General features: G+C 36.8%; 1 protein-coding gene and 1 pseudogene across 1 annotated transcript; one reads left to right on the top strand and one right to left on the bottom strand.

The window, feature by feature from the left end:
* Nucleotides 1-778: 778 nt before the first annotated feature.
* On the bottom strand, nucleotides 779-19024 carry TPH1 (tryptophan hydroxylase 1). Its single transcript, XM_012654280.1, has 10 exons — nucleotides 18886-19024; nucleotides 14576-14759; nucleotides 12199-12299; nucleotides 9360-9427; nucleotides 9011-9207; nucleotides 6640-6775; nucleotides 5790-5916; nucleotides 3948-4043; nucleotides 3050-3183; nucleotides 779-1406 (listed from the first exon to the last, which is right to left on the bottom strand). Exons 1-10 carry the CDS (start codon nucleotides 19000-19002, stop codon nucleotides 1232-1234), a joined length of 1335 nt encoding a protein of 444 aa, XP_012509734.1. The 5' UTR covers nucleotides 19003-19024; the 3' UTR covers nucleotides 779-1231.
* Nucleotides 19025-21190: 2166 nt separating this feature from the next.
* LOC105818379 lies at nucleotides 21191-21604 on the top strand (annotated as a pseudogene).
* The last annotated feature ends 717 nt before the right edge of the window (nucleotides 21605-22321 follow it).

The raw sequence follows: 22321 nt of genomic DNA, 5'->3' as shown, positions 1-22321 counted from the left end.
AGTAGTATGTATACTCTGCTGTTATTTAGTATCTATTAAATTTGTTTACAATAGATTTCTTCGTAACTAAATAAACCAACTATAAACCAGCTAATGAATATTTCAAATGATTTCAGATTCACTAATAGATCTATTTACTATCAAATATATACTTGAGTTGATTAGCTATTAAAATTTATATGTAATACAAAAATCTGAAATAGCATGAATTACTCTTCCAAATTGTATTTCCTTGTATAATATGAAGTGAAATACATTTTTTAAAGTTTTTTATAATTTCTTTTGAGGTCTAAAAAGTATTAAAATTTCTAGTAGTCTGTTGAAATAAAACATGTTAAATGGCATACAATTTGGCTATTAATGTGAAAAACTAAGAGCACAGTTTTTTAAGTAGCTGATTAAGCCTGGAAAACTGACTAAAAATACTGCATTTAATATACCATTAACCGAATTAGATCACTGGGAGAGGAAGCTGATGGGGTGGAATATTCAAGTGATTCTGGCTCCTTTTTGGATCTGTTGAATTTAAGATACGTGGCAGGGCTGCCACATTGCACAACCCCATTTCAAATTCTTAGTCTAATCTTAAGTATTATGCCCCAATCAATCTTTCGAGACTTTGCTATTCCTATTTCCCTACAAGATACTACACTTGAAACTAAACTGTTTGCTCTTTACTAGGTATGTTGCATGTGCAAAGACTCATGCTGGCAGCAAAGATAGCTGGTCTCCTATTAAGTTTAAGTGTGTGAATGTGATTGAGCCTGGCACAAATTCAGCAATCAGTAACAGATACTTCAGAAATAAGGAGATCTCAGGTAAGAATATGGGTCAGCTCCATAATACTCATCAAGGTGTTCTGAGTGATCATAAAGGTCATTTTACTCAAGAAGGAATGGGGAAAAAATACAGTTAGGCTGAGACTAGATCTATGCATTGAGTCAAACAACTTCTGTATTAAAAATAGGTGGTAAGTAAATTGTATGTAAATAATTTCACTCAAGCTGTTACCAAAAAAAACTAAAGAAAATAAAACAAAAAAATGGGTGGTGGGTAGAATATCCACATACAAATTTTCAAAGACGAGTGATTCATTAAAGAGTGGATTATAGTATATTGTTTGTACAGAAGCTGCTGTCTCTCCACAATCAGGTTTTCAAGAAAAGCAACAGTTGGCCCAGGGGCCCCTAAATTGATGCTCAAATGCGTTCTGGGTTAGCACTGGCGACTGTCAGACACTCGGCTGCCTGCTGACCTTAGCAAGGGCGTCACTGATGACATCGAGATCATGCCGCAACTCGTCCATGGCACTGGTTATGCTCTTGGTGTCTTTCAGGATCTGAATACTCCGTGTATATGGATTATACTTCACTCCAAATGGACGCTTAATTGTTTTGGTAAATTCTCTATTTAAGAAAACAAATAAAAGACAATCAATTTCTAGGGAGTAAATGATGAAAATTAAATAAGCAACTGAAGACCTACTTCACACACTAGGCAAAAGACAAATCTTTGTTAGATACGTGTGCAACCAATCTGATCTACTTCTCTATACCATATGTGCAGAGGCCCCTGGAATCCCACACAAGTGGAAAATCTAAAGTTGTCATAGATACATCTACCCTGGCATTACTGGGGAAAGATCCTGTAGATATCTTTACTAATAATTTATTACTTTATACATCTCTTAACTACAGTAAGGAGATCAACCATAGTAGCTTTATCATTAGACATAAAATTGTGTCATTACAACATTTGACCACATAGTAACAGACCCCTCAGTCATGCTTTATATAACTACACGTACACACATGTAACCTAAGTGTATGTAACATATGATGCACATGCGCGCACACACACACACACACACACACACACACACACACACACCTCAAAATAGGCCAGATATGGTCTTGACGCATGCATGTGTACTTTCTTTCTGCTTAGAATGTTTTCCTCTCAAATGATCTAAATTCTACCCTTTCTTTAAGCACTAAAGTTCTACCTCTTTTATCAAAGCACCATTTGAACCTCTCATTTGGCCCCCTCAAGAACAATTATGTTCATGTTCAGGACCCCTAGGGATAATTGTGCGGCTCAGGACAATTGTACATGAGTAGGAGGTGAAATCCAGCTTGCAGTCTACCTACCTGGTCTACCCAGAAGGAATCTCTTCTAATTTGCATAAAGGTGCCATCTGTTCTAGAGGAAGCCCTGCTGGTATTATTCTTTGGTTCTATGCACAGCCTAACTCCCCAACTAATGGTAAATTCCTGGAAGACAAGGACTATGTCTTCAATCCCTATCTATCCCCATCATCACAATGTGACCTCAGGACCTCTTCCACCAAATGTTTTATTGATTCTGCTTCTAAAGTCTGTCTCTTTCCTACTACTTCTTTCTTAGTTAATTAAGGCTTTTGTTTTTACCCGAAGTATTGCAAGAATCTCCTAAAAAGTTTTTCTGCCTCCAATATCCTCTTTTCCTAACCACACACAGCTAATTAATAAAGAATAGCTTTGGTACATTGTACATATCTCCTGTATTTTTCAATATCCTTACCTTTCTTCATGCTATCTCTAAGCCTGAAACTTAATATATCTAAATACTATCTATCTTTCAAGTCCTTCCTCAAATGCCATTAAGCTTTCTCTGTTCCCCCAGCTGAAATGAGTTCCTCCTGAATAAAATGCAGAACAATAATTTCATCTGTATCTCTCTAAGAGTCTTGTCACTTTCCATGTCGTTATATAGTGTATAACTATATATAAATTTGTATATAGTTTATTTTTCCTATTGGATTATAAACTCTCTGATTGGAAGGAATGAAAAAAAGCAATTTCTCAGTGTATCTGATTCATATTTGCAACTACACAAAATCATCATATGCAACATACTCCAAATATTTGTTGTGAAAGAGAGATAGTTTATGGGTGGAAGGCTCCTAGTGGGCTCCAAATTATCTAGCTTTCTACTTCTGGGACTTGTTACCATTACTGAGCCTATCTTTTGCAGAAGAAAATGAAGGCATGAGGAAGATATTCTTTACCTCATTTTTTCCTTTGCATCTTCAAAACTTTCTGATACAAAGTAGACATCCTGAAAAGTTGTGATGAGACATTCCTGTTTGCAGGTAATCTTGGGATCAAAGGGCTTTACTTTGGCATGTCCAGAAAGTGCATGCTAGAGGACAAAGAGTCAATGGATCAAAAAATAATATCTGTTTTCATAGATCACACAACTCTCATAACTGGCACATCTCTGAATATATTACTAATGCAATGTCCCCAACCTACAATTCTAAACTTATTTCCTACAGTTCTATTCAGCCTACAAAACAAATCTCTTTCTAAACCAGCACTTCTCAACTTCCAGCAAAGCAAATGGCTTGCTCTTCCCCATAAAGGCCCCAAGATCATCTCAATGGCTTTGTTCGAATTCTCTTCTTCATATAAGAGGCACCCAAGGATCTTTATTTATTCTTGTATTATGGCATGCACCTCCTTTCTACCCAGCATTAGTTATTCCTTTACATAACTTATACCCACGACTAGGTGCTCCTTGAGAGCAAGACAGTACTTTGGACAAGTGTTTTGCACACATCCATCACTCAATAAACATAAGTTCATTTATTCACTGGATAAATAATGTATCTCAAAGAAATACTTAGAAATTATAGAAGTTACTGGTAGCATATCAGAAATGATAAGGAAACAAGACTTTGTAAGCAAAAGATTTAAAACACTTTTTGTTTAAAAGATTATATATATGTATACACATACATATATCAGAAAACTTGGGAAAGAGAGAAAAATGGCTTCAAGTAATGATTACTGCCACCCCAAGTATTTTCCATAGTAAGCTCTTGTTCAAATACAAAAACTATTTCAGGTTGTATCAATTATATCAGGTGAATATGGTTATACACAAAGATTTACAACTCTTACTTTGAGTTCACTGATAGAAGAAAGTAAGCCAGCGCCAAAGACTCTTAGCTGCCCGTCTTGTTTACATAGCCCAAACTCCACAGTGAAAAAGTAGCACTGCAAAAGGGCATCAATATTACTTTCACATCCTAAATAACTTCAACTCAAAATAAAGTACAACTCTTAGTCACTGATCCAAAGTACCTCAGAATAAAGTCCAAGACCCCAGCCTACTTCACAACTCTTTCCATAATCTGGTCTCATTCTAAACCAGCACTTCTCAAACTTTTGTTCTGAGAACTCTTATATACTGTCAAAAATTTACTAAGGACCCCAAAGATCTTTTTTTTTTTTTGGTATAGGTTATCACTAGCTATATTAGCCATATTAAAAATTGAAACAGGCCAGGCACAGTGGCTCACGCCTGTAATCCTAGCACTCTGAGAGGCTGAGATGGGAGGATTGCTTGAGCTCAGGAGTTCCAGGTCAGCCTGAGCAAGAGTGAGACGCTGTCTCTAACAAAAATAGAAAAATTATCCAGGTGTGGTGGTGTGCACCTGTATTCCCAGCTGAGGCAGGAGGATTACTTGAGCCCTGGAGTTAGAGGCTGCAGTGAGCTATGATGTCGCCATTGCACTCTACACAGGGCAACAGAGTGACACTCTGTCTCAAAAAAAAAAAAAAATTAAAACAGAAAAATATAATAAACTCACTTTATAATAACATAAATAACATTTTAACAAAAAATAACTATACAAAACAAAAAAGTGAGAAACGTAGCATTGTTTTACATTGTTATAAATCTTTTTAATGTATGGCTAGACATAATTTATTGTCTGCTAGAAGACAGATGGATTCTCCTATCTGCTTCTGTATTTAACCTGTTGCAATATGTTGTTTGGGTATATGAAGAAAATTCAGCTTCACACAGATATGTAGTTGGAAAAGGGTTAAGTATTTTAATAGCCTTTCAGATAACTGGTGATATTCTTCTTTGACACTGCATGAAAACTCAATGAATGGTAGAGTCTCTTAAAGTTTAGCTGCAATGGTGCAATTGTCAATGAACTGCCTATTATATTAAAATCCACTTTGTACTTTGAATGGCTTTTTTATCATGCATGCTTTTGACCTCTAGGACCCCATAAAAGGGTTTCAAACACCCCAGGAGTCCCCAAAAAACAATTCGAGAAGCACTGTTCTAAAATCTAGCCTATTTCACACCACCTCCCTGACCCTCAAACACCAGCTTCTTGTCATTTCCCCAAACACACCAAGCACCTCCTATCTTTTCTTGTGTCCTCATCCTGAGAGGCTCTTCCTTCCTTGCTTGGCACATTACTCATTTTTCATCAGCTAGTCCAGATGTTCCTCTTCCATGAAACCTTTGCCAAACAGTTCTCTGTGCTCCCAGAGCAATTTGCCTGAACTTCTATACAGACTTTATCTCATTTGAATATAACTGTCTTCTTACATAGTATATAAGCTCCTTGAAGGCAGGAATCAGGCCTTACTCATCTTTGTATTTCCGGCACTGTATCTTATACCCAGTGCTCAAAAATATTTTTAGCATAGTTTTTATGGAACCTATCATTTTATTGGAAAATAGGATATATACAAACTATTAACATTATTGTAACCTTGTGTTTCTCTTTTTTAAAGCTCATGTCTCCTTTTGATAAACCTTAACACTTTATATCCTTCTTTAATGTTATTTAAATTATTTTAATTAAATTAAATATTAAGAGCAAAGAAAAATTTTCTAATGGTATTTTGAATATGCACTTTTAAACTACACAGATACTCATTCACCACCACCCCTCCCCAGTTGAGAATTGCTAATCTATATTTCCAGATTTATACCGTTGCCAGTTTTTGAACAGCCTCCTCTGAAGCTCCAAGGGAAGCCAGGCCAATTTCTTGGGAGAATTGGGCAAAACTAGGTTCAGCAAAAAGAGGGACGTGACCTAAGAGTTCATGGCAGGTATCTCTGAAATAGAGGTACAAGTTTGTTACACTGTGACGCTGCTTAACATATATACATAATCAACCATTCAGTCAAATCAAAATCCAATCCTTTCTTCTAATTGATCAGGTGGTGTTACTTTGGTGATGGATCACAAAGAACACTTATCAAATAAAGAAACAATTTTGGTTCAAAACCTTGGCCACTCATAGACAGGCACATTTAAGTGCACGTCAGATACTCACAGACATCCACATCCCTCCAACCCACCCCACACACACCTAAATCAGGTCTCTGCTCAAATGTCACCTTCTCAGCAAAGCCTCCCTGATCACCCTTTTCGAAACAGCAACACACATACCTCTAACCACTCATACCCTCATCCATCTCCTTTCCCCTCTTTATCTTTCTCCATGGCACTCATCACCAGACATAAAATACATACATTTATTTGTTTTTTTATTATCTGTAACCTCAAGTTCTACGAAGGCAGAATTTTTTGTCTTATTTTTTTCAGTGTTACATCGCTATCCTTTGAATAGTACCTGTCACCTAAGAAGCTGTCAATTAATAGTAATTATTATTATTATGGCTAACATCTATAGAGCATGGACCATGTATTATGTGCCAGGCACCATTCCAAATGCTTTACATGTGATAGTTTAACCCTCACAAAAACCCATGAGCTAGGTGCCATTATTATAAATAAACATTTGATGAATGAATGGCTGATGGAGAAGTACTTACGGCTCTGGGGTATAGAGGGGATCTGAACTGTGTCTCACATATTGAGTGCAGTGAAAGACTCGAAAGGCTAAACCTGATAAAAAATCTCTTGGTGATAAGTAACCAGCCACAGGACGGATGGAAAAACCTGTACGCTCTGCAAAGCAAAAGAGAAAGCAGAGAAAATCTTCACCAGAACAGACCATTAACTGCAGCATTTTAATTCTGCCAGAGGTGCCGAGTGACACCTTGAGGGAGGACATGGAAGCTAAAATTTATTATTTGCATATGAAGGGGAACTAATAATTACTAAGCACTGACCACGGCCAGGCAATGAGTAAGACCTTTTACATATCACATCTCCTTTCATGATTACAACACGTGTTAAAGATTTTTCTTCTTCTTGTGACAATTATAAGACAGACAGGTTCAGAGACTCAATAATGTGCCCAAGGCCACACAGTAGTTGATAAAGGTAGACTGAGAATCCAAGTCTCCTTATACTGTACTACCCCTTGCTGTTTCCCTAAACGGTCTACAATATCTCCTAAATAATCTTATTTTCTTTTTGTAAAAACTCACTAACAAGATCTATTAATTTAGGTCAGAACCATTTTTGAATCTGTGCCATTTTTAGCCAGTACTATCTCTTGTAAAGTATTTCCTTTATTTTATCTACGTTGGATGGTGCTCTTCCATTCCACAACAGCTAAGACTGCACACATACTGCAAAAGGGTCTGCCACTAGATGTCGGTGGCTCAAGAGACCTCTGTAAGCTCTAATTTTAGCCTTCATTCAAAACCCTCACGACTCTGGTATTTGGACACTCCCACTCTGATGGGCCCACTGCACTGTCCAATAGAACTTTCCAAAATGGTAGAAATGTTCCATATCTATGCTATCCGATAAAGCAACCACTACCCCATGTAGCTATTGAGCATTCGAAATGTGGTTAGTGTGACTGAGGAACTAACATTTTGATTTAAATTTATGTTAAACATTTAAAATTTAAACAACCATAAGTGTCAGTGGCTACCATATCTGATAGTGCAAGCAGCCCCTTCCAGCTGATGTTTTGTTTGAATTGTCTTTTAATTTTGGTTTCTCTCTTTGACACTTGAAACACCTTCAGCAATGCATTCTGCAGCTAGTCCAGGCTCCAGACCCCAAGTGAACAACTTTCAGTTTTGTATCTATAACAAAATATTTCCTCCAAATCTCATGCAAATTTGATTTTACAGCAACTTCTGTAGTATATACTTGTCCATCTTCATAAGTCCAGCAAGGTCATGTGCATTGATTCTCTATCATCCTTAATCACTACTTTTTAAAAGTTTTAGTTTTTGTAGGAACCACCTACATGATTTCTGCCCTTGTAGAAACTATATTGTCCTTTCCTGTTTAGTTCTTCTTAGTTTTGTGTATAGCTGTTGAATACTGAGAATTAACTCAAAAATAGTACTGTCAGACCATGACGGAAATAAGCTAAACTCTCTGAGTCAAAGACATACCTTCTCCTCCCCCCGTAAGGCAATCTTTTGAGATGATCTACTGAGATAAAAGAAAATATTTATTTTTCTTAAATATTATATACCCTAGAGATCACTGATCAATCGTTTTACTTTCCATACTAGCTAGAATAATAAAGAGGCCTAGACAAAAGGTATGAAGAACTAAAAGGAACAAAATTGTCCTTACCCTTTGTTTATGCCTCTACTAGCACAACATCTTTCTTATGAAAATGGTAGAATCTTAGTGTGGAATGGGGCATCAGCCTTCCCCAAGATGCTTGAATCTCCTCCACCACATTTCATGTGCGGAGTTTTTGTACGAACACCTCCATGGATGGGGAAGGAACCATCTCATAAGCCTGTTCTATTTTCTCTTGTGGTTTTTTCTTTTAATTTAAAAAAATAAAATTCATTGAAATCTGGTCATTATTTCCATTTTTATCAAAGAGAAACATTCACAAGCCTGTTCTATTTTCAAATGACTCTTTTAACAAGATATTCTCCATTTTGAGCCAAAAGCTTGCAGTTTCTATCCAATAGTCCTTTACTTTAGGGTCACATAGCAACCCCTCTATCATATAAGACAGCCTTCAAATATTTAAATAAAGCTATAACATTCCCTAAATCACCAAGTTAAATACCCCAAGAGTCCTTATTTTCAAATCTCCTTATAATTCTGTCAACTTTCCTCTACTCTTGCTCTGGGTTATGATTGTCTCTCTTCAAATGTGGTGCCCAGTCCTGGATCCAATCCTTCAGGACACAGTACAGGAGAATGGTGACCTCCCATATATCAAGACGTCATTTCTCTATTTAAAATGCTGTCATGATCAAAACAGAGTTTAACATTTCCTTCACAAAAAATTAATTAGCTCATTACCTCTTAAAAAGTTTGAGACATCTTCCAGTTGTGGAATATTATCTTCCCGATATCCACAATATTTGGAAAGCAAAGGTAAGTTTTTGAGATACTCTCTGCAAGCATGGGTTGGGTAGAGTTTGTTGAGCTCTCGGAACACAGTTCCCCAGGTCTTAATCTCCTCTTCAGTGAATTCCACCTTAGGAATGGGGTCTCCACTAATGAGATAAAGGGTAGGAGTTGTTTTGAATTAGCATTTAATAAACAGTAACACTTATTTCACTTTCTATTTACTAAATGAACACTATTTATTCTATTCACTTATTTTATGGTCTCAAAGTTGGGTCTGTTATTTTTATAATATACTTACTGTTTATAGTTCATAGCCAAGTCTGCAAAATACTTTCGTCTTTTACGGTAGACATTGTCCTTGAAACCCTAATAATTAAAGATATGTTTTTAAATATCCATGCTAAAACATACTTGACAAAGGATATTTAGGAAACATTTCATCATTACAAGAGCTATCATATTAAAGGGCTATATAATTGTTACTATGAGCAAGCATTGTTTACAGATTTATGATCATTTTTATTTTAAAGTCAGTGTTACATGACAGTTTTATATTCTAGTAGCTGTAAAGATAAAAGATACTATAGATACAAAGATAATATAGTGGCTACAAAGACAAAATAAGGAAAGCACCACCCTAGTTAAATACATGGCTCTTTTCCAAGGGTGAGGTTTTTCTTAATCAATTGACTACTGCTTCAATTATATTTACCTATAATGGTAATTAATAACAAGAATAATTAGTAATATCTGAAATAGTTACAACTAAATCAATCCTTATATTTTATCACAAAATGCAAACATATTTATGATTTGTGGACACAGTGATAATTAAAAACAGACAAAATAGTAACATTAGAATTTATACTTATGAGAAATATTTAAGAAAATGTAGGCAAAATAAGAAATCAAAAATCAAAGCTCAGGAAAAAATAGCCAAAAAATGTAAATAGTAGGAAAGGAGGAGACACCTGAAAAGAGAGAGTGAGACTCATCTCTTTAATACAGATTTATGAACCCCTACTATGCTCCTGACCCTGTGCTAAAATCTGGAGAAACAAATATGAATAAAGCACAATCTGGGACTTCAAGGAGTTTACATGAACCAATTATTATGAAACAATCTGATCTGCAATATTGTCATATTGCAGATATGCACAGAATGCCATGAAAAATCAAAAAAGAAACTCATAAGCCAGTGTGTAAAGAGGATAGCATGGCTCAGGAAAGGCTTCTCGAGGATGACTCCTGAGCTAAGACACAAAGAGGAGTGGAGATAGCACCATGATGGAAAAGAAAATATGAGGGATCCAATGTTGCTGGAGCTTGGAGAGTGAGGTGGAGCATGCTGAAAAACAGGTAGGAGCCTGCAAGTTAAAGGTCTGCTAAGGAGCTTGGATTTTAGCCTTGGTTAATGGGAATCCATTGGTGGTTTGTTTGTTTGCTTTTTAAATAACAACTTTATTGAGATATCATTCATATACCATAAAAATAACCATTCAGTGGTTTTTAGTATATTCACAGAGTTGAGCAACCATCTCCATCATCTAATTTCAGAAAAATTTTGACACCCCAAAAAGAAACACCATACTCGTTAGCAATCACTCCCCACATTCTCCTAGCCCCTGGCAACCAGTAATCTACTTTCTCTTTCTATGAATTCTCCTATTCTGGACATTTCATATAAATGTAATCATACACTATGGGGCCTTTTGTGACTAGCTTCTTTCATTTATCATAATGTTTTCAAGGTTCATCCATGTCGTAGCATGCATCAGTACCTCATGTTTTATGGCCAATAATATTTCATTGTATGAATATATTTTATCCATTCATCAGTCGATAAACATTTGGATTGTTTCTACTTTTTTGCTATTATTAAAAATGCTGCTATGAACACTTGTGTGTAAGTTTTTATATGGACATATGGTTTCAATTCTCTTAAGTATATTCCTAGGAACCAATGGTGATTTGGGAGAGAGAAGGATAATGGTCATATTGAGGTTTTACATCATTCTAACGACTATGAGGAGGATGGGTTTGAAGGTGGCAAGGCTGGGAGGCAGGGAGACCAGTTAAGGGATGTGGTAGCAGCAATAAATAAGGAACAAATTTAAGAAATATTTAGGAGGTGAAAATCAGCAGGACTTGGTAGTAGATCAGTAAAGCTGGCATACTCACTTTTCCATACAAGGTGCCCAGATTTTCTTGCCTCCAAACCTGTTCTCATATTGTTCCCCTCCTGAATTGTTCTTCCTCTCCATCTCTTACCTGCTGGGATCTTTTCAGGCCTGCTTGAAATGTTGCCTGTCCTTCAGCTAGAAGTGTTTGCTCTTTTATGTATATTTTGGAGCAATTTATTTATGTCACTTAACACATACTTTTTACATTTTATCTTGCATGTGTTTATTTATATATGTGTGCTTTAGCTTTTCAACTAGACTGCTAACTCTTTTTGGGCAACTGCTACAATTAATGACAATAGTTACTCAATGAGATTATAGAATAAATGAATGGATCAGCTGGTGGCTGTCTACAGTAGTTTAGGTCACATCCACATGGCTAGTAAGTGGGAGAAGCTAGATTACAGCCCTGGTCTGTGTAACTCCACAATTGCACTCTCGTCTCTCCTCCCCTCCCAGGAACCCACAGCTTTGTAAGTAAGCCTAATGCTCTGGATTTACTAATTCTCCAACTCTTGCCTGTACTGTACAATTTCCCAAGTAAACACCTTCCTATTTCATCAACTACCTAATAAACCAGTCATGCTGGGCAGTGTGGGTGGTAAGTCTTTCTCAGGCCCACCTTTATTTATCCTTCTTTCCAGTAACCCATGCCCATTTTAATAAAAACTGACTGCAAACACTGTCTTCATTTGAGTATAACTTTTGGAATAACTCTCAGTAATAGGAATACCAGACATGGGACAGATGTTTTGGAGCCAGTGAAGTCACATGTTTTTAAGGCAGTTAAGTCTCAGTTCCACCAACATGGAGGTCTACTAATGCTTCATGAAATCTGGATTAAAACAAACCTGTTTAGTTTATTAAAAATCACTCTCTCCCCAAAAAAGTTGCCCCTTAATTTTTAGTTTGCTTTAAATTATTTTCACGAAAATATTTATTAAAAATATTTACAGGATGGTCTGCATCTAGTTCAGATCCATACATCAGAACTCTGTTGGCACAATGATCCAAGTCAGAAATCTTCTTTGGGAACCAAGGAACAGTTTCCATACCTGAAAAATGCAAAAATCACTAAGAGTTGAAGAGACAATCTTAACTAAGGCAATAAGGAAGAAGAAATTAAGAAATAAATACATTTGGATGAGATTTTTAATTTGAGCTTGTTCACCAATGCAAAATTTATGCAAGTTAAGTAAACTAACTGCTCTATTTCTAAGAAGTAAATTTTATTCAAAAATTGGGGGCTTTAAAATTTTTTTTGAGTCTTCAAGTTGATTTCCTAAGTGTTGGAGAAATATTATACTTTAGTAACAGATCAAAAGTTTAAAAAAATTTGAGCTACATATTTAGTTATCCTGTCAAATCAGAATAAGAATATATAACTTATTTACAGACCAAGGTGCAAATTTAATAAGAACTTGGAATGTTTATTTCTCTTGATGAAAAGGATCTTAGAGATCGTTTATGTCTTTGCCACCTTGATCTTTTCACCATTCCGTAGACATACAAGCCCTCATTAGACTCTGGATTTTTGTATATGCTGTTCTGCCTGGAATAGCCATCCCACTCCCACTTGCTGCCCTGCCTGACCCCACCCTTCTGTTTTCCTGAGAATATTCTCATCCTTCAAGACCCAAATCTAATGAGACCTCCTCATTCTGCCAAGCTTTACCTGACCCTGTAGGTAGAGCTAATTCCCTGCCCTCTGGGTTCCCATGACACTGTGTTTCTAACTCTCTAAAGGTTTTTACTATGTTTTATTATAATGTATCTGTTTATATGTCTGTCTTACATGAAAGACTGGGAACAACTGTAGGGTATATTTTTGTATATCTTAGTAGAAATATCTAACACAAATTGGTGTACCCTAAATATCAGCTGAACCATTTAGCCATCTATAAAACTCTTCACTCTATAGATAAGGTAACCAAACTCCAGAGAGGTATAGAAATTTACCCAGGGTAACTCACTTACTTTTTTTTTTTTTTTTTTTTAGAGACAAGGTCTCACTCTATTGCCAGGGCTACAGTGCAGTGGCATCATCTTAGCTCACTGCAACTTCGAAATCCCAGGCTCAAGTGATCCTCCTGCCTCAGCCTCCCAAGTAGCTAGGCCTAGTGGCACATGCCACCACACCCGCCTGGCTAATTTTTCTATTTTTTGTAGAGATGGGGTCTTGCTATATTGCTCAGGCTGGTTTCAAACTCCTGGCCTCAAGTGATCTGCCTGTCTTGGCCTCCCAGAGTGCTACGATTATAGGTGTGAGCCACCACACCCAGCCCCAAGGTAACTCACTTCTTATGGAAGACAGAGGGCTAGAACTCAATCCTTCTTGCTCTAGTGTGACTTTTTGCTCTAATGTATTGTTCTTTATGACATATCCAGGAGTAACATTCGAGAAATTTAACAATAAATACAACAGGGGCACTAAGCACTCAAAATAGACACCGGCAGAGTCCTGGGCTCCTGCTCTGCCAGGTGCTAACCCTTTAGTTGTTAATGAAGGGCATAGGACTCCTAGGGCAGGATCTGAAACAACAGAGGCTTCAGGCATGGTGGGGAGTCCTGGAGAGCCTCAGAGAAGCAGCTTTCTGCCAGTCAGAAGTGAAAATCTATCAATATTTTAATAATTATGCATCTATATGAATATGTAACAGATGAATATCAGTCCTGATTACACCCTAAATATTGTGACATAATCTGAAGAGATTATTTTAGATTGAGTACCACATATAAAATGTTGCTAAATTATCCATTTATCTTTTGCCTCGAGTAAACTAAAAGGATTTTTCACAACTAGAGATCTTAGCCTATATCTTTGCTACTTGAGTATCTGAAACTTTCAAAGTCTTTATTGCTTTCTCATTTGCTTTTGGTGGGAGTAGGGACAGGAAGGAATGCTATACATAATGTATTTCACATCACAGTTATCAACATTCTCAACACTTCAATTTTTCATTTATTATCTGCTAGATGCTAAGCCTATTAGAGTCACTAAATGCTCAGGGATTGTGAACTGGAGGCTTGTGAAATCAAGAAATACTTGATGATTTGAAAATTAAGAGATAACCTAATAGATTTCTGACTATTCTGAATTCTTTCTTATACTGAAGGTTTCCTTTTCACTTCCCACTAGATCAAATGTTGCTTTATAATTTTCCTTTAGAATTTTGAGCAATTATATTTTGTGTTCCCTTCACTACTATACTGTAGGCAATTTGGAAAGACAGTGTTTTATTTTTACTCTCATGTCTTCAAGATAAATAGCAGTTTGGACACACATTAGGTACTCAATCTTCTAAGTAGTATTTTCACTTTTCAAACTTACCATCTTCCTTCACAGTAAAATTATCTGGTGGATTCACAGAGAGAACATTAGTATGAGACTTCAACAAATGAAAAATATCATTCAATTGTTCTCTGTTGGTGTCACAGTCAATAAAAATCTCAAATTCTGAGTTTCTTCTCTTTGATTTTCGGGACTCAATATGTAACAGGTTCACATGCTTCTCCTGTGTAAAACAGAGGGTAAATATTACATGTAAGTGCCTCAAACGTTAGTTGTCTCTGAGTAGATTATTTTCATTACCACTAAAAATCTATTTCATACTTGTCATAATAGCCAAAGGGAAAAAAGGGCTGTTTTTAGTGCTGCCAACAACAAAATAATTCTCCCTTAAATGTTATGTACTATTCAAAAAGTTTGCAAAATTCATCCCATCTTCTAGAAACCAATAAAATAACACCCACTAGAAGTCCTGCAGATTGTCAGAATTAATTGGAATTCAAATCAAAATACTAAGTCTCCTGATAAAAAAGAATCTTTTGAAAAGTCTCACAAATAAAAGCTAGTTTTCAAAAAGTAAGACTAATATTAGTCTTTGAGAAATTAAAGTTTTCTTTGCAAAAAATGCATTTAATACAATTAGGTGAACAGCTTGAACATAGAGTATTTAATACCTCAAATCTTTTAAGCTATAATCTTAGTAACCAGCTGAAGCAGATTACTGCTTCTGATCTCTTCCCATGTCAGCCTGAGCTGGGGGTACCATGTGCCTAAACCTGTGGGAGGAGTATATGGTCTCTTACCAGTTTGGGTAGATGAGGAAAAGCACTGGGTACATAACAATGAAACGTGGGAACCAATCACCCAACAGGTTTTTTAATCTAAAAAAATGAGAGGGTTAGAGCAGATGATCCTCAATACTAGCCAGTTCACCCTAAGATAACTTAGAGAACACCTGTGTAGCCACGTAAGGGCTGTGAAGAATATAAAGAAGGGTAAGACATACAAGGAATTTACAGTCTAGTTGGCTAACACATGAAAGACTAAGAAGAAGTACAAGCAGTGAGTGTTCAGGTGCAAAAGATGTTCAGCAAAGGGAAAAAGCATCATAGCTTAGAGAGCAGGTTTCATGCAGCAGATGGGAATTGAATCTTAAAGAGTAGATATTAATAGATTAAAAAGGCAGAGGGAAGAAGGAGGGATTCCAAACTGAAGGAAATATACACGCAAAGGTAGGGATGAGATAAGAATTATCAGAGACCACGAGCCAATAAGAAAGAAGAAACAATGTTAGGGGATGTTAGGAAATCGGAATAGGCAAGGTTTATCCTGGAACACAGAATTTATCATGGCATCAATAGAAGAAAGCCAGTTACAAAATACACTGAGATTGGTCAGGTGTAAAGAAGAATTTCATTTCATCTATTTCTTATAAATTTTTACAATAATAATGCATTCATAAATATTTTCTAAATGATGACTTTAAATATAAGGTAAACTACGTTTTTAAAGAAAAAGACGTAAAATGTTAATTCTTCCTAAATTAACCTATACATTGAACACTACTAAAATAAAAATCTCAAGGGAATTTGGTGAGGAAATGTAACTAAATAATTTCAAAGTTCACCTGGAAGAAAAATAGAGTCAGAAAAATTCAGACAAAGTATGAGCAATAAGTAAGAGATTTCCTATCAAATATTACAATGACAGAAACAGAGCCACAGAGAGGTTAAATAGTTTGCTCAGAGGCACACAGCTAATGTTCAGAGCTGGAGTTCAAACCTAGACTGTCAAGCACTATAGTCTATAATATCGAACACCATGCTTTGTACAAGTATAATCCTGTCATATGAGAAAGGAAAAGTCACAATCATGATTAATCGGCTCTTTTTTGAACAGTATTTATAGACTCTTAATAATAAAAACAATAAAGATTGGCGTAGCCCAAAATTGGGATACAACTACGTTGGGAAATGGGGGGAAGGGAAGTTGAGGGGGCCACTGGACAGGGGAGTTTGTATCGAGAAACCTGTATCTTTACTTCCATTGTTGGACAATAGATAATATCTATAATTTTAAAACTGAAGAAATAGAAGCAGAGTAAGTATATTATTTATAGTGTGGAAGTAAATATTAGAAAAATAGTTAAAAGAGTTGAAAATGGTTGCCTCCTCTAGGCAGAGGATAAGTAAAATGGGGTGAATGCACACACAGAACACCATACATCAGCTAGAAGGATGAATGAGATGTATATACAATAGCATGAATAGGTCTTAAAAACAGTGCTGAGTGGGGAAAAAAAGTTTATAGCACAATGCCATTTATATAAATTAATATATGCACACACACAAAACTCTACATACTCTAAAGTAAACATAAAAATGCTCAAAGTACATATCAAACATATTAGAGCAGCAGTCTATCAGAAGAGAGAAATGGAAATAGGATGGAAGAATGAAATAAAACAGGAGGACGTTGCACAAATCATGACAGTGTACACGTGATGTAATCAGTGTGATTAACTCATCCCTCTGTACTAAGGTTAACAAAAAAATCAATGGAACTTAGGAATAAAGAGAGGTGGATCAAAAGACTGCTGTTTTTTCTTTATAAGTTTTATAGTATACTTATGTATATACTTATGTATATAAGTTATATAGTACATACAGTTGTTTTTAAACCATGCACAATTATTCTTTGATTAAAAATTTTTAAAAAGTGATGCAGGAAGAAATATAGATATCTTATTTAAGGACCCAAAGGTAATCAACAGAATAGCTAAAAGTAATAATATAATTATTATTATAGGAGTTATTATTATTAGGAGTGGGAGGGGGAAGGAAGGGAGGTGGTATCAGTATCATTATTTATAATAGAAAATAACCAAACATTGTGTAAAGTTGATAACTCAAAAAGAGGTATAAGAGCAACATTGAGATTTTATAAACTCACCACCAAAAGAACTAAAGAACAGAAATAGTTAAAAGAGGTTGCCTCTAAGGAGTGGGACTGAGGATATTGTATGTTTAGGGTAGGAAATATGATGCTTTCTATCACAAACTCTTCTAGACTATTTGTCTACAGTTAAATTTTTAATTCTTTGAAATATTATTTTCAAATGATTATATAATATGTCATATGATTATAAATTTGATTTTTAAAATAGCTGACCTCTATTGATAATTTACTTTGTATTGTCCTATCCTAAGCACTTTACAGATATTAACTCTACCAGTTCCTACAATGAGCCTATAAGGTAGGTGGGCCCATTTTATAGACATAAAGACTGAGGTGCTGAGAGATTAATTAATTTGCCCACAATCACCCAGCTGACACATGGCAGAGCAAATATATGAACTCAGGTGGTCTGCCTCCAGACCCCACAAGCTTCACCACAATGATGTTCCAGGAGCACTATTTAATGTTGCCTACCTTAGGACAAGCAGTTTGTTTATAATTTTTAGTTCCTATAAATAATAAATTTTTGTGTCCCTGAGCCCTTTAACTTGGTTAGGTCTTCCAGTTCAATGCTATCACAATAACTGGTACTTCTATTTCATGTCACTTTACACATATGTGCTTATTTATTTACTATAGTTTTTTTGTTTAATGTCTACCTTCCCCACTAGATTATACACTTTGTGAACACAGGCACTGTGTTTACTTTGTTCAGCACCACATCCTAAGTATCTAGTGTGGCGCCAGGCGCATAGTAAGTGTTCAGTAAATATTCATATTCTGCCTCACTGATCTGTATTTGCTGAAGATATATTTATGGGAATGGGATTATTGGGTCAAAAAATATAAACACTTTAAGGATCGTAATCCATATTACCAGATAATTTCCCTACATGTTACATAAATTTACTCTCACACCAAAGGTGTATTTGAGTGCCAAATGCAGTGAAGCTCTTAGAGTATGGGACAGGGAATTGTAGAATCTTTGCTATATGAACATATATCATTAAATATATTATTAATATATCATTAGATACATTATTAATGTCGTTAAATATCATAAAATACATCATTAATAATATATGATTAAATATATCATTAAATAACAGTCAATTTTTAAGTATTTTAATAAAATAAAATTAAAATTTGCTTCTCTGAAATCTATGAAGTGAATCTTTTCTCCTCTATTTCCTTGTTAGCTATTTGTATCTCCTCTTCTTAAACTGTTTGTATCCTTTGTCCCTTTATTAGACTTCAACGATATTTTAGAAATCTAAGTTCTTAAGAAATTTCTGTAGCCTGTCTCTGAAGAATTTACAATAATTTATATTTTAAATATAATTTTAAAGACTCATTTCTAAAAGAGTTTTATGCAGAAATCTGGAAGTGCTTACCTGGAAAATTTTCAGTGCTTTTATAAGTCCTCCAACTTCATTCTTTAAGGAAAAAATGAGAGTTGCTCTTCCCCTTTCTAGGGAATGGTCTTTGTTCTCCTTATTGTCTTCGATCATGATGAACTTGGAGTAATTCTCTAAAACTAAAGTATTGCCTGGTGTGCTGGTGTGCCTATAGTCCCAGCTACTCAGGAGGTCAGGGCAGAAGGATCACTTGAGCCCAGGAATTTGAGGTTGCAGAGAGCTATGAAGACACCACTGCACTCTAGCCTCAGCAACAGAGTGAGACCCTGTCTCAAAAAATAATAAAACAAAATAAAAATGAGGCATGAAAACATAAAAGGCTAAAAAGGAAGTTGTGCAACACAGACAATATTTGATAACTAAGGGCACTTTGACCTTTCCAAGCTTCGTTTTCCTCACATTTTATAAAACCTGGATATGAAGATGTGCTTCGTAAAACTCTAATAAGATGGCTCACGCCTGTAATCCCAGCACTCTGGGAGGCCAAGGCGGGCGGATTGTTTGAGCTCAGGAGTTTGAAACCAGCCTGAGCAAGAGCAAAACCCCGTCTCTACTAAAAATAGAAAGAAATTAATCGGACAACTAAAAATATATAGAAAAAATTAGCCTGGCATGGTGGCGCATGCCTGTAGTCCCAGCTACTCAGGAGGCTGAGGCAGAAGGATTGCTTGAGCCCAGGAATTTGAGGTTGCTGTGAGCTAGGCTGACGCCACGGCACTCTAGCCCGGGCAAAAGAGTGAGACTCTGTCTCAAAAAAAAAACAAAAAAAACTCTAATGAGATCAAAATAAGACAAAACGTTGCCTAAAATAATGCCTAGAATGTACTAGGCATACAAGACATGTTAGTAGTTTCCTTTTTTTCTAAACCAGCCCTTCTTTCAGGGCATGACTCAAGCCCACTGGCTTCTTGCAATCTTCCCAACTAAATTGGGTGCTCTTCCTCTATGAAGGCCTACCTCCCTACCCCCCACAATTTTTCACTCATTATACCGGGTCTTGAATGGCTTCCCCAAATGTTTTATTCACATATGTCTTGTCTTCTAACAAGATATCAGGCTCCTTAGAGCAGGGACAGGGCCTTCTATTTCTTTTGTAAACTTAAGGTCTGGCCAGCTCTGGACACAGTGGACTAGATGGATAGCTGCTAGCTGGAAGAATACTGGTTCTGCTGGAAGTGTTTTCTTTCCTCTCTGCCCATGGAATCCTCTAAGCCATGGGCACTGACATGTTTTCAATATTGGCCTACTAGTGCTTCATGATTATAAATCCAACTGTGTGTGTGTGTTAAAGTGCAGACATTGTGGGAGATAGAAGTAGGGTACAATAACTTTGTATTGGTGACTTTCAGTGGAGAGATTCACACTTGAGAAATAATATCTGATTAATAAATGGAACCTGCAGACTGAGGATTTATTCTTCTTAGTTTTCTCTTATTCAGTCTTCATAATTGTCTGGTTTCACATTGTAGTTCTAATGGAATTAACTTTTAACAACTTAAATGCTATCCCTGATTCCACTGTCTTTCATTCTGCCCTCACATGGATCCAAGCCTTGGCAGGACCCACTCAGAGCAGATACGGTGATGACAGGATGGGCTTGGAGCCAGCTAGAGTGTGTTCCAGTCCCCCACAGCTCGAACTTCACTCCCTGGTGGAAGTCTTCCCCTACCTCTCCAAGTCAACTCTTCTTAGAGTGTGTTACGATGGCACCATATGCCTCCCATTCATCAGTCACAGCTGCATTGTAGTTCTGTTCCCTGAGTATTTGTTTACATTGTCTCTCCAACTAGACTGTGAGCCCCACAGTGGCAGGGATCACCTTGCTTTTACTCCCCATTTGTAGCCCCAGCACCTAGCACAGTCCCTGCACATAACAGACACTGGATAGATGTCATTGAGCAAATAAATGAATGAAAGATTGATTAAAGACAGGATCCCTACAATCAAGGTACCACAAATCCGATAGGGAGAGAATAACAAGAAAGATAAGAACTGTAATAGGAAGCACAGACGGCATAGTCATGGCAGTGACTAAAGCAATGGTTCCAGTACGCATCCAGAGAGGCTACCTTGAAGATGTGTTTGAACAGGATTTTAAAGAGAAGCAAGGATGAAAGACAAAAAATGAGGAGGCGGCCAACCATTACAGAGCAGCGAGAGATCACGTAGGCAAGGAGGGGCGGGGCAGATCCTTCAAAAAGCTCTGGGCAGGTAATGCTGGGGAGTTCGATACTGATCTTCTATGACTATCCCACTGCCCACTAAGGCCTCCTTCCGTCCCATGCCCACGCGTTTGCAGTGGATGGTCCTGCGGAACTGCTTCATTTCCTGATCAGGAGGCATAAGCAGATGTACAGCACTGAGCCCAAGAACCTGAAGGTGGGAAACTCTGTCCCCTACACAGGCTGATTTCACCACAAGACTGTGAGCATGCTGGCAGCTGACAGCAAAGGTGTCTTGGTGGTTGTGAAGTGGCCATCCGGCCAGCTAAAGCCATCCTCCTCCCATGTGTGAACCACCATCAACAAGAACGCCCCATCCACCCTCACCAGCATCAGGCATATGATCCGCAAGAACAAGTACCGCCAAGATCTGATCTGCCACCGCTGCCATCCCCACTGCTGGGGCTATCCCGCACAGCCAGAAGCCTGTGATGGTGAAGAGGAAGCAGACCCGCCCCACTAAGAGTTCCTGAGCCCCTGTCCCCACAAAAGCAATAAATAGTCAATTGATTTAAAAAAAAAATCACCACAAATGCACATCTAAGCACCACAACCAGCCTGACCCAAGGCTAAATGAGAAAACTAAGAACAAGGTAGTTTTCCATTAAGTTAAAATCTTGGCTTTGAAATGCTCCTCTATGGGGGGGATGCAAGATGAGGAACCTCATGCATTTCTGTCTTTCTCACCAGAAAGTTCTTGTGAGCTTTCCCTTTCCTCCATAAAGCCTTTTTCTCAACTCATGCCATGTAGCATTTTGGGGCGCCTCACAGAACAGGTAGCAGCCCAAAAGGGACTCACCTAACTTGAGAGAAGGTATCAAGTACCAAATATGGCTCAATTATTATCAGCTATATGGTCATAAACAATAGTCTGTTACTAACTGTGCCAGAAGCTCCCATTTGAGAACATGCTGTATTTGTCTTTCTGTGTCTGAGTTGTAAGTATTCTTTTGTATCAAGGTGATTTTCAGTTTCATTAGTTTATTTATTATGAAACTCCTAAAGTATATTAAATTCCAAATCTCAGGTCAATAATTTATCAATTCTTTTGCAAACAAATAGACAAACACCCCAAAGCACAATTTACTGAGTTAGCCTGTACTTATTGAGTCCACATTTTCTCTGATATTGTCACTATGACAAACAAAAGGAAGAGGATTCTGTAAATATAAGCTAGTTCTTGCTCAACC

The sequence above is a fragment of the Propithecus coquereli genome, unplaced genomic scaffold (genome assembly GCF_000956105.1).
Source record: "Propithecus coquereli isolate 6110/MARCELLA unplaced genomic scaffold, Pcoq_1.0 Scaffold44, whole genome shotgun sequence".
Taxonomy (NCBI): Eukaryota; Metazoa; Chordata; class Mammalia; order Primates; family Indriidae; genus Propithecus; species Propithecus coquereli.
The sequence above is the reverse complement of the archived record's forward strand: the minus strand, read 5'-3'. Positions and strand labels throughout refer to the sequence as shown.

Excerpts from the sequence above, each read along its gene's own strand:
- TPH1 (XM_012654280.1), bottom strand. The coding sequence starts at position 19,002 with ATGATCGAAGACAATAAGGAGAACAAAGACCATTCCCTAGAAAGGGGA. Across the intron at positions 9,208-9,359 it reads TTGGCTATGAACTATAAACA|TGGAGACCCCATTCCTAAGG; the intron begins GTAAGTATATTA and ends TTATCTCATTAG. Across the intron at positions 1,407-3,049 it reads GATGCAAAGGAAAAAATGAG|AGAATTTACCAAAACAATTA; the intron begins GTAAAGAATATC and ends TTTCTTAAATAG.